The sequence below is a fragment of the Erithacus rubecula genome (genome assembly GCF_903797595.1).
Source record: "Erithacus rubecula genome assembly, chromosome: 4".
Lineage (NCBI taxonomy): Eukaryota > Metazoa > Chordata > Aves > Passeriformes > Muscicapidae > Erithacus > Erithacus rubecula.
Genome location: NC_136686.1, coordinates 58,714,817 through 58,728,110, shown reverse-complemented (window position 1 = coordinate 58,728,110; position 13,294 = coordinate 58,714,817). Strand labels below are relative to the sequence as shown.

Sequence of the window (13,294 nt, the reverse complement as noted above, 5' to 3'; positions counted from 1 at the left end):
TCCAGTTAAACTCCTACAGTCCTTTTTCATCATTCAGCCTTTCTTCAGTTGCTATATGAATTCTTCCAGAATGAACACAGTATTCTGATTTTTGTCTGTTTCCCCCTGGTCTAATGGCATCATGAGTTAATGAAGCCATCAATTAACTATTCTTGTCTGACCAGAAATAGGACAATAGGACAAAGGCAAAAAGGATTTTTAACTGTTTTATCAGTTTTCTTTTCAATCAATTTTTTTTTTTTTTTTTTTTTTTTTTTTTTTTTTTTTGTTAAAAAGCATATTAAATTGTTTAGCAATCTACAAGCCTCTCAAGTAATGTATAATCCTTAGGAATGGAAAATTTTGGAGCTTGTTGAGATGATTCAAACTGGTATTTTTTAGTAAGACACTCATTTTGTATTCCATCCTACCAAAAGGAAATGAAAAAAAAAAAAGCTTTCCACTTTTAAACCCCTTACATTTATAAATAACTTCACAATTCAAGAAATTCAAGATTCAGAAGGAGAAATGGAAACTGATGCAAGAAAAAACTGCAAGAATGAATGGACTAAAAACACATCGTACAGAAAGTCTCCTCATGCCAAATCCATCCAGCTCAAAGGAGAAACAGCTAAGGGATGACCAAGGCAGTCTTCAGTGAGCTGGTAGCTCAAAACATTATTAATTACAAATTGAATTAGACAGTGTGAACTATTCTAAAGAAGATGGTAACTGTGGGGGGAAAAGAAGTCTGTAGGGATGATTTTGTTAGCATCCAAAGCTGAAGAGGAGGGACAGCAATATTCTCACACACCACAGCACCACTGGCTCAGGTCCTCCCTCAGGATACTGACAGATTTCAGCTTCAGTTCAGAGCAAGGAGCTGAGTTAGGGTCTCACTCTGACACCATCTATTGCACTTATATTTCTTAATAAAAGATACAGACATTTGCTGCAAAGAAATGAATGATTAGTATTGGTAACTGTGACCTAGTTCTTGCAGGAGGTCAGTATCATATAAAAGAAATCAAATCAACATGACAAGGTAAAAATAACTATTACAGAGTACTTAATACCCACCATGTCAGGAAGATTTTTCCCAGATTTCAGCAGGCCAAATAGAATTAAAAAATCAGACTGAGTTTGAGACTTAGCATCCCAACTGCCAGCTGAACATCCTTGCAACTGGACTACAGAAAATACTGCTAGTGTCATCATCCCCTCACTTCTGTAGGAAGTATGGTAATAAGAAATGCTAGTTGGCAAAGATCTATTTCAAAAATTGAGTTTCTGAAATGCTAGCATAACATGATGATGCATGTGTTATTGGAAGAATGCAAGTCTTACTTACCTATTATGCAATTTTAATTTTGCAAAATATTTCCTTAGTGATCTGGCCTTCCTTACTTCTCAGAAGAACAAGTTTTGTTGTTTTAAATACCATGAACTACACTGCATTTGGTAAAGGCTCAGAAAATGTATTGCCCCATGCCAGCTCACAGACAATCACTTGAAAAATTCTTTTAGCTCACTTGAAAAGCTGAACATTAAAGCAAATTATGCATTTCTAGCAGGACTGCTCATTGCTTTCTGCAGGCCTTTTAAGGTGATGGAACAGCAAACTCCTTTCAAAGCTTTCCAAGTTTGTGTAAACAACCCATCTGCAACAGACATCACAGTTTGGCCTCAACACATTGCACACTTGTACTCCTGTAGTTTAGGGTCCTGCATCATGGAGACCATTCCAGTGCTTCTTTCCTCTTTGCCCAGGATGTCAGCTATCAGTGCACTGGATTAATCCAGTGTACTGGAATAAAAACACCAGTGCTAGCAGTTCTTTGCTGTACTTCCACAGGAGACAAAAATGCTTCATTCTGCTTCTCTTACAGCCCAAGGAAGCATCACATTTCAACACTGGTCTTGGGAAGACTCACACCAAGCACTTGGAGTTCTCTATTCATCTTCATTTCACAGATTTACTGGGGGGAAAATGAAGTGATATAAAATAGCTTGTTCCTGTCTCTGCACTTTAACTATAAAACTCATTTAACCTCATGATTTATCTTTCAGATCATCTTTGAAGCACTGCAACACTAACATTTCTGGTGGTGAAGACAAAACTCATTCAAGACTAGCAAACTATTACTGTGCAGCTCTACTAGCATTTCTTTCTGGTACAGCTTTTAACCAGAGGATGAAAGATCTTGAAGGACTAAGAATCTGGATAGGACAACATACTCCAAGTTTAAGTGTACAAATCCCAATAACTGTCTCCTAGCAGCACCAAAATATATAATCTCTACTTGTAAAATTGTATTAAGCCCTGATAGCATTTAAATACAACTTCAATAGACACCAGAAGTGCAGCTGTGTCCCCCTTCCTCCTCCACCTGTCGTCACTCCTGCAGAGTGCTGCCTCTCTCCTCCCCAGGAGGATCAGGGTGCCTCCTGCCTATTTGTTTTTGCTGAGTAGCTCAGAATCCTTCCCCTCAATACATGGCAGATCAGGCTGCTTGGGCCTTTAACACAGTTACCAACAGCCTCACCTGGGAAAGAGATAAATAGCTGAGCAACTGCACACACTGTCACTGTCTCACCAGCACTCCAGACAAAAGCAGGCAAAAACATACCAAACAACAATTTTATGCCACAACACTCTTCCAAAGCTGCTTTCTTCAAATGTTGGACAGAGCTGTGAAGATCATCGCTGAGTGTTTTCTTTAATGGTTTCCCAGAACATTAATCTCATGTATGTCCAACTGACTAAACACCTTGAAAAGGCTTTTTTGTCTCAGTAGAAGACAAAATGTATCCTTACACTTTACACAGAAATAAGTTAATAGGTAGAAAAAATAAGGCAAACTAACAACATTTAAGCCAAACTAATATAACTCGGCTATGAAAGATACTAGCTGAATCTATATGCAATAACTTCAGAATTTGATCAAATGTACTCATCTCCATGTGCAGACTAACAAATTCATTTTTTTTTTCAATAATCTTTCTAGAACTATGAAGCATTAAAATCACATTTTCTTAAATGCCAAAAATAGTACAAACGTCAAAATTAGAAATTTGATGTAATGAAGTATTCTTGCTGACTTCCAGACCTAACCTCTTCAACACACATTCTAGTATTTACAACAATAAAATCACAAAGTAATTTTTCTTCTGCGTTCAGTTTTATGTTCTAAATTATGCAGTTGATAATGACAGGTTTTGTATTTTTTAAATAAATTCACCTTTAATTGCCATTAAATAGGAATACAAATAAAAGTTTTGGCAATTCACACAGAGTCAAAGTTAACAGTATTCTCATAAAAAAAAAAAAAGTGTTTTAATAAAGGTGTTGATGAAAGATAGACAAGGTATTGTAAGTTTGTGATTTACAGAATCAAAATAGGAATAGCTTCATCTTTGTTTTAATATATCAAACTAGAAATCCTTAGTTGCAGGACAAGCATTAGCATTTTTTAATCAAAACTATTCAGCATTCTCAGGATGACAGTTTCATAGCATTTTTAGAACAGATTTTGTGGGTTGGGTTTTCTTAAAATCGCATTTCAAGAGAATCACAATTCTGGAACAGAGGAAGAGTGAAAATTTGTGACCATACCTCCCCATAATTTTTCCCCACAGGAAGATGCTATAGTTCCCAAGACAAATTATTATGCAACTATGTACAAAATAGATGGTTTATTAATTTGATTTAGTATAGAAAACTCCTCCTTTATTTTGACAAATGAAGAAAACCTAGAAGTACATTTCTATTTGCAATGTGTTTCCCTCTCAGTCCCTTGTACTGTACTGCCTCACAGTTCATTCTGATTCTGTAGACACTTGTAAGGGGTATTTGAGATGTGCTTGGTGTCATGTTGTAAGGACTTCTGATCAGACTGTGGATCACTGTGGAACTGTAAACGGCAGAACTAAAAAGCTTCACCTGCTCAGGTTCCTAGTTTCCTAGACTTTTCTTCATGCTTTTCAATACACACATGCAGTTTAAAGTACACTTATTTTCTAACCAATCTGCACATTCTTACATTACCATATTAATAATAATCTTTCATCAGGTATCTGCATATTCTTTATCTGCAAAAGAAAGTACAGATCAGCATATTCTGCAGGATTCAAGGTACATATTCCTCAGATGTCGACACAAATAGTACAACCCATGAGGGAAAGCAGTGACACCACCTCTCCCCAAACTTCTGTTAGTGGGAGGACAGAAAAGGAGGAAGACTATGGTAGCTGGGAACAGCTAGTTCTGTGAAGCTGCATTGACTTCCAATGACAATTATTTGCTTTTAAATGCCTCTTGTTCCACTGCAATTAAAAAGTCAAATTTCATGATAGCATATTCTTATCAGTACATCCTTGTATGCATAAATCTTTCTTTTGTAACATGCTCTGGAACTCCTTTCAGAATTGACACACAGCACCAGAGAAATACAGTTCTACTACAGAACTGTATTTCTACAGTGTGGGCCCAATTTTTCCTGTCCTAATACCCAGAAGGGAGTGACCAAAAATGGTAAAGCATTACACTCCCCCACATAGATCTCAACCTATTGACTGAACTTTTAAAAATAAGCCTAACTATGCCTTAGACGAAATAAATTTTTCCTACAATAAACTGCCCAATAATCCTGATCTCTTTTGTGTCAGGTAACAGTCAAAGCCTCCTCACTACCATAAAAAAGAAAACACAAGCACAGCAGCACAAACCAGCCAGAAGCACCTTGCCTGGAATCATGACCAACCTTGAAAAGCACCGCTTCTAAAAAAAACTAAGGACAAAAAGCTTGATAAAAGCATTTTAACAGTCTTTTTTAAGCACAGCATATTTTTATGACTTGGAAATATAACTAAGTAAAACTCTGGTCCTAGGTCCCTCTATGTCAAGCCAGCTTCTTTGAAAGAACTGCAGAGACAAAACCACAAAATAGTTTTCTTGTACCTATGCAACTGAAACTTCAATATTACTGTACATAAAAGTCCAAAAACTTGACACTTTTGCAAAAACCACAAATACTGATTATAGTCCGTGACTGATTAAGTTCCTCTCTTACCAGTCTCATCTTCCATTCATGTCCCGTGAGTGCACTTCCACAGGCTATGAATTATTCAATAATGAGGTGCTTAAAGACTCTTGTTGCACCTTCTGCACTTTTTAAAAATATGTAATATAGTCAAGACTTTGAAGCTTACAACCCTAGCATTACTTTTTGACCCACAGACTCTTATTTACTAATATGAAGTGTAACAACTTCAAGACACATTCACACAGTAGGAAAGCCAGGATCTTGGCAGGGTTTCCTTTTTACTTGATTTGAAACAGACAATTATCCTTCAATTTTCCCCCAATTGTGAATGCACACCAGCCACCATGCTGTTCAGCATGCTGCAGATGGATCTTTTCTGCTCCCTAAGGTTTTATTTAGATTTTAAATCATGAAGCTGCTAATTGCCTACATGGAACCAGAAACAGCAATCCAGCAAATCTACATTATTCCCATGCCGTGATCCTGGACCTTGTTTTAGTTAATGAGAGGTTACTACATTTAACATCAAATTACCTCCAGATTCCATAGGTGGCATAATGAAGCCAAATAGCAAATTTTCCAAACCACCCTTCCACAGTGTTAAGCCTCTTAAAAATAACTACATGTTTAATGACAGCTGCATTTTACTGAAAGACTTCAACTACACATGTGCACAAGACCACAGAGGCAGAGAAATCCCCACAAAGGTCTGGTTTTTTATATATACTATATTTATAATAGCCCAAAGGAATTTCTTAGGTAATAGAGGGAGTTTTTTTGTGTCATGCTAGAGAAAGCAAGTTTGCCTGCACACTCTGCATGAAAACAGAGGAATGGGGACCTGGAAAAGAACAGACCTCAGGCTGCTGAGGGCCAAGCCTGTCCCCTTTAGTGATGTACCTGCAGCATTTCCTCCATTTTCTGCAGTGCTCTGACAGAGATGGAACAGAGATGTAGAGTTTTATTACAGCTGCAGTGAAAACTAAGTGTGTAGCTCCCACCACAACTGCATGCAAATCCTCTTGCAGCTTTCCTTAGAGAAGTGGCCTAGGCTGACAACTCTGTCTGTGGACCAAGACAGATCCACCAGTGGAGCACTTGTACAAGGAAGCATCCCCACTGGCCATGCATCAGGTCTGAAAAAACAAGATTACCTGCAGACTAGCAAACCAAATTAGTTCACAACTTTGTTCCGTATTAATGTATGAGAATTTCAAAAAGCACTAGTTAAATTACAAAAGATCTCCAGCTGAAGGGGTTAAGTATTAATTAATTAATAAAAAAATTAAATAATGCTTCTAGCAGAAAGTTATTACATTTACTCTTGACTTCCTATCTTCTCATTTTTACTACTTATTTACCTTCACAGAATGGATGTAAAAAGACTTCCACCAGTACATTTAATGAAAAACATTTCTTTCAAGCAAGGCACAAAAATTTAGATTTATTTAATTTGATGAATCCCAATTTTTGTTTTACATTAAGTACAAAAACCAGCTGGAACGTAGGTGTAAATACAATTCCACAAAGTAGTTCAGTGAGATTTAAAATCATATTCAGAACCATAAAGCACAACTAAAAGCAGCCCAGGATATACAGATTGCTTACCATAACTGCTGAAAGAACTCATAATGTATCAACATATTTAACAACCTCCAGCATTAACTTATCTCCTTTCTAATCTTTCATTTAAAATGCATTTAGCAATTCTGTACCTAACAAAGAAAGCATTAAAGAATGAGAAGGGCAGCTATGTTTTACTCAAGCAGAGGCCTAACTTAAACACATACACAATGAAAAATTAAACAGAACAATGACCAGAACATTTCTAAGAACATAAATACTAACATAATATAGAAAAATAGCCACAGGCTCCAAGACTTCTTTACTTCTCAAAGAACTAAGGGTGTACTGTAGCTGCCTGAAGTATTTTAACAATTGTAGAAAACTGTATCTCCAAGTTGAGTATGTTCATGTTTTCTAGATGACAACATACATTCAAGACAACCATCAACTTATTTACAGTTAGAAGCTTAATCTTTTTAAACTCTGTATTAAAAAAAAAAAAAAATCAGTTTTGGCACTATCTCTAAGGCAATAAATGATAGGTACCCAAGACAGCAAATCACATAATGAAAGCATAACCAGAAGAAAATCATCTTTAACTTATAAGAAACTGTGAGGCTATAATTAAAGAGGAAATTAAACAATCAGCACTTCTAAGTCACGAAAACACCCTATCCAAAACACTGAAAATTTTTATGCAACAGGAATTTGCTTTAATCTGTGAAGCCCCCTTGTCTTGTGGGAGAACCCAATATTTCTACAGTTATTAAGTTAGATAACTAGTTTTATGACCAGAAAAAAGCAAAAAGTTTAAGGAGAACGTGATTTTTTTTAAGTAAGCAGAAAAAGCATTACTTTGAAGTCTAGCTTTTCCTGTCTATTTAAAACATCCCAATGGTTATTTTTCCAATCACTCCACTGAGTAAAGACCACAGCATCGATTTTTTTTTTATTGGTATGAACAGTCCTAACATCTTCCTTTTTGCATTTCCATCAGCTTCAGTGATAGCTGACCCTTAAGCATCAATTTCCACATCGTGTCACATTTCCACTGCAAAGACTATAAGCCTGGATTTCATAAACTTGGATTTCATTAAAATTTTTAAATAATCTTTGCATTTATCCTAAATTTATAAAAAGATTTTTTTTTCAAAACTTAAGGCAAAAAACAAGTTTATTGGTTATGTTTCTTTAAGTCTGAGAAAGTGTATGAGGTTGTTTAAATATCAAAAAAAAGCTAACGCCATATACAGTATTACCAACAAAAGTAAAGAATAAGGCAGCATGCACCCTTAAGATTAAAAGAAAGTTTAATTTTACAAGATGTTTAAATAATCCAAAGGCAAAAAGTGTCTGTCTCCTCTAAGAGTATCTTCATAAAACATGGAAAATTTTAGAGGAATGTTTTAGAGGACATCAAGTTACTAAAATATTCCGTTCAACGTTTATACAAATACATTACTACAATTGTAAGTTTACATACAATCAACTGACATCTCAGTGTTAACTAATTACTTAAATTTACAAGACAAACATAAATAAAGCTGTTAAAACAGGCAAGTACAGTACTGATCTATCATTGAGCACAATGCATTTTGTACTTCTTTCACCTTGAAAAGAATCAGATTAGAATTGTGCGAAGTCAATCTCCAAACCTAAAAATAAAATAAAAGAGAATTAAGTATATCTATGCAGGTTTTACACAGCGTGGGCATATTCCAAATGTTTAAGTCCCATTTTCAGGCATGTAATTTACCATTTAACAATCTTTTGTCTGTTCTCAGAAGAGGCCACAGTCCTTAAGGTTATTTTTAATAATGACATCAGTTACAGCATCAAAAACAAACTGCACATTTTTTGTGTCTGTGGCACACGTGAAGTGAGTATAGATTTCCTTTGTGTCTTTTCTCTTGTTCAGATCTTCAAACTGACACTGAATGTAAGCAGCTGCTTCTTCATAAGTGTTTGACCCTAGAAAAAGAAAATTGCTTAGTAAGCAGGTTTCCAGCAGAGGAAGAATAAGATGCACACTATCTTTGAAGTAAAGGGTTCTTTGGAAACTGTTAACCTAAACAGGAAAATTTCCACAGCCATTGCTTTAACATACCATTAAAAATCCTTGGAAGGAGACCTTTTGCATACATTTTGCAATAATAAAAACTTAGCACTCAATTCAGTTCCAGCTGCAGGAATAGTCTTTCCTTTACTTCAGTGCCAGAGAAATAGTCATTAATGACCCATTACTTTTCTAGTTTAGGATACTTTGTTTCCTTTATTCAAGTTACTTGCTTTCAGTTTTTATGTTTTTAAAAGGTTTGGGATTTTCCCACACTCAGTTAAAGACATTTGGCATACACATTTCTCTCAAGCCTTTTTACCTCCAACATGCTATTTTCTATCTGAAGTTACAATGAAAATGATACATAAAAATGCTAAGACTTGTTAAATTAATTCATGCTCTTTTGCTATGTATTACCTGAATCAGCCACAATGTCAAAATGTATGTACAGTCCCTGTTCAAAAACCTCTCATATCTCAGGAATTCCTACTTACATCGAAGAACAAAAGTAGGAGAACATCAAAAATAAGAATGGGCTAAATAAATGAGCCTAAAGATTTGCAGCAGTAACATGTAAATGCTATCAGTGGAACAGCATTACTTCACCAGGCTAAAAAGACTCAAGCACTGTTTAATTTGTGATCCATCAGAACAACGCCCATCTTAAATTTTAGGTCATATAAATATTCTAGATGCCTGGAGTTACACAACTCCTGATGATCTGTGCATTAAAAACTAGGTATTTTAACAAAAAAGCCCTTTTACATCTGCACCCCTCCAGTACCTGCATATTCAGGGTAGCAAATAGTGAGAGGACTTCTTTTGATTTTTTCTTCAAAAAGATCTTTCTTGTTCAGGAACAGAATAATAGAAGTGTCTGTGAACCATTTATTGTTGCAGATACTGTCAAACAACTTCATGCTCTCATGCATTCGATTCTGTAATTGAAAAAAAAAAAACCATCACTTTCTATTTTATCAGACTTCAGTAGTAAAATAAGGATACATATTTTTGATTACTTACAAATGAACCAATTACAAAACTAAGTTTTTAGCAAACTAAATCACATTTTACAGCAGGGAAATACAGAGAGGCCTAGACTACACCAAAGATCATTTCCACAAACAGGGTTTAAGCAACTACTTTTTCTCATTTCCAGTTTTTTTTTAATATTTCAGAAATTTTGTGTGTTTTGACATCTTGCAATACAGATATTCAACAAGAATTTCTGAGTTACCTGAATTTGTCTTAACAATGATTAGATCTTCTGGAAATAGAAAATAAATTCTGCACCTAGCTGATAATCCAGAATAAGGAAAAAAGTTCTACAAAGCTAGACAATCAAGCAAGCAGGTATTTGAACTCTTACCATAATATTTAACTCTGTAGAAAAATTATCCAACATGTAAGTACTTTGGCCAAGTTCCAGTCATTTAAGTAGCAGGATGCTAGCTATGACCTTCTTTGACTATATTTGACTTGAAAGATTTTCTTATTTCTCTTTCCTCCCCAAATTATATTTTACAGAAAGTTGCAGAACACAAGGAAGAGCACAAGAGTCTGTTAATGATTCACATAGAGAGGTAAGCATCACTTCAGACCACTCAAGATAGTAAAATGCACCCTGTGCACAGTGACACGAAAGGAGTAAACTCTTGAAAGAGGAGAAAGGAGCCGAGGGTGTTGGAAAGGAAAAGGAAGAGAAACATTTCTGCAACTAAGAGAAAAGATTGAAGAAACACAGTTAGAAAGAAACAAAAAACTGAAGACTGAGGAAGGAAAGGAAAACAAAATGTGGTAAAGCAGACACAGGCATGTAAAAAAATTTCTTACTACGTACTTCTGGCATCCATAAAGAGAATAAAATGTGTATTATTGACAATGTACCCTCATTAATTTATGTTTCCTTTTAAAACATGAAAAGTGTACCTAAAAGAATACCTATCTTAGTATTCCTTCTGAGAGTACAAGGAAGTACTTTAGAACCCAAAAGCATGAACTCCATTTCACTAAGACCTTTAACACAAACCCCATACATCTTACAAAACAGTAACGCTTCAAAAAACCAATTTATAGCTTTCCTTCCAAGCCTAGCTTCTGTCCAAAAACTACTCTCTTCTTCAACATTACAGTACTTGCCATTTCCTCATCTTCAGCCAAGACCAAGTCATAATCACTTAGTGCCACACAAAAAATAATTGCTGTAACACCCTCAAAACAATGAATCCACTTCTTCCGCTCTGATCTTTGGCCTCCAACATCAAACATTCTGCAAAACAGAAATAAAAAGCACTGAACAAACTCTGGAATTTTTAGCTTTCTGGATATTAACCAACAAAATCTGGAATTATCAGCTATGTCAGTCTGAAAACAACATCTTTAAAAGAAGACAAAAAATTTTGTATCATTAATTTCTATTTTTCTCAGTGTACACCTCTATTTTAATAGAGTCTTAAAAGTCTTCCTATACATTTTAGAGAACATGCAAAAGTATGAGATGCAAGATAAACAAAGTTAAGTATTTACAACATTACATTTCATTAACAAAGTTAACTGTAATCTGCATAAAAAAAACCAAAACCAGTTAGCTTTACTAAAAAGTTTACCATAATAAAAGATACTGATAAACAGTGGACTGTCAGTCCTGGTGAGTTTTAGTTCCTCTCTTTTCTAAGTTAAATTACAAATTAAATCTCTTTTCTGACTGGCCATGTTTAAATGGGATATTTTTAAAGAGATTATCTTAGAAGACAAATAAGCATTATATACTAAAAATAACCCCCATTCCCCCTCCAATAAATGCATTTTTGAAATGCAATTAAGTCTCACATATGACACACTTACTGAAGCTGACTTGTATTTCTTACTACCCCCATTTCTGTTTTCTGAGTTGTAAGATTGCAAGTACAGGACAGGTAAAAAAAAACCCTATCAATTTAATGTTAGTGCACTACACAAACACTTGAAGGGATTATTCAATTACAGTTGCTATTTTTAGATATTTTCAAGTGTTCCAAGTCGCTAAGTTTTAATTTGGGAAAAAAAAAAAAAAAAACAACCCACAACACAGTATAAGTAATTAGAGAAGAAACAAATTAGAAGAAAAAGAAACACCTTTTGCTTTCTCATGGAAAACTGTCAGCAACACCATAACCTCCAGCAAGGTCTTCTACTTGGGTAAACTAATGCAGAAGTGACAATGCTCACTGCCCTTTTAACGTTGCACCTTGAGATAATGCCACGCTAAAAATACTTGAAAGACTTTTCCTGCTGAAAAAAGGACTCCTTAGAGGTGCTCCTTACCTTCAGAAAAATTCTTTGAAGGGAAGTCTTTGGATATCACCCTATACAAATGTGAGCCAACCGCCTACTAGTCCTATTTAGTTCTCAAATAATTAGCAATGGCTGTACCCACAGAATATATTTTGTATATCTCAATAATTAAGTCCTTAAATTTTAGTATTTACTTCTGTGAATTCTAATGCTATGCTTCATAACTTTATCCTGAGACCTGATTTTTCATAAGAATTAACACTTCTACAAAGAAAGTGTTTTTTGAACACTAAAGTAGTAAATTATCAGACTCAACTTTCAGATTAGTCTATGCAAACAGGATGAAGAAGACTTGTTATTTGCATTTTGGATTGAATCAATAATCAAAGCTATGGTAATTGCTTTTTAGAGAAGGCTGAATTGAAGCTCAATCTGAAGGAATCTAAATACACACAGCAGAACAGGAAAGAAAAGATAATGAAAGAAATTGATCCTGTGCAGTGAATTATACTTATGTACCCTCATCTTAGCATAATCAAGCCTTTCATGAGTTTGGATGATCTCAAAAGTTCTTTTTATGGTTATGTAAGAGTGTACTTCAAGCCATCCCAATAACTCATTAAGCCTATTGCCTAAGGCACAGCTACAGGTGTTTGAATGTACAACATTGCAGCTAAATAATTCCATGGGCCTGGCTCAAAGACACATTTTACAGAAGTGTAACCATATGGTCCTTGTAACAGTCCCAATAATCTGCACAGACTGGACCCATCTACAGTAGGGAAGAAGAAACATTGGAAAGTAAGTGAAGATGGAAATCTCAGAATACTTAAGTCCTCTCCTCAGGCTTGGCTAAAGACTATTCTCATTAGGTTTGCAAGAGATTCATAGCCATTGATCAGCTACTCTTTTGTGGGTTAATACAATTTTTTTATTCTTAAACACTACAACAAGGAAACAAAACAGATTTCCACAGTACTGATTGTCCAGAAGTATCCATATTTCAGTATTTACTGTGCATGTCCATGAGAAAAAATATTTTCCACAAAGATCCTAAGTAAATATATAATATAGACATGCTGAACAATTTCTGCAGAATCTAAATTCATTTTTAATGTATGTCTTACTGAGCTTTCTTCTCATTCTTCCTCATCAGCAGGAGGTAGAGTATGCTGGTGGTTAACACTATCTCATGTTTTTCCTTTCATTGCTGCACATGCACCAGGGCAAACTTTTTACAGGAGTATATAGTGAGAGGATAAGGGGGAATGAGTTCAAAGTGAAAGAGAGTGGGTTTAGATTAGGTATTAGGAAGAATCTTTTGAGGGTGGTGAGGCACCAGAACAAGCTGTTCATGGAAGTTATGGATGCT

At 35.2% G+C, this 13,294-nt stretch overlaps 1 protein-coding gene across 1 annotated transcript in view; it reads right to left on the bottom strand.

Moving 5' to 3' along the window:
- Positions 1 to 7,746: 7,746 nt before the first annotated feature.
- GNAI1 (G protein subunit alpha i1) overlaps positions 7,747 to 13,294 on the bottom strand; it is a 31,865-nt gene continuing 26,317 nt past the window's right edge. The window contains exons 6-8 of the mRNA XM_079303196.1: positions 10,789 to 10,918; positions 9,434 to 9,587; positions 7,747 to 8,561 (exon numbers count right to left, since the gene is read on the bottom strand). Of these exons, the coding sequence (XP_079159322.1) occupies positions 8,371 to 8,561; positions 9,434 to 9,587; positions 10,789 to 10,918 (475 nt within the window). The 3' untranslated portion in view covers positions 7,747 to 8,370. The remainder of the gene's footprint in view (positions 8,562 to 9,433; positions 9,588 to 10,788; positions 10,919 to 13,294) is intronic.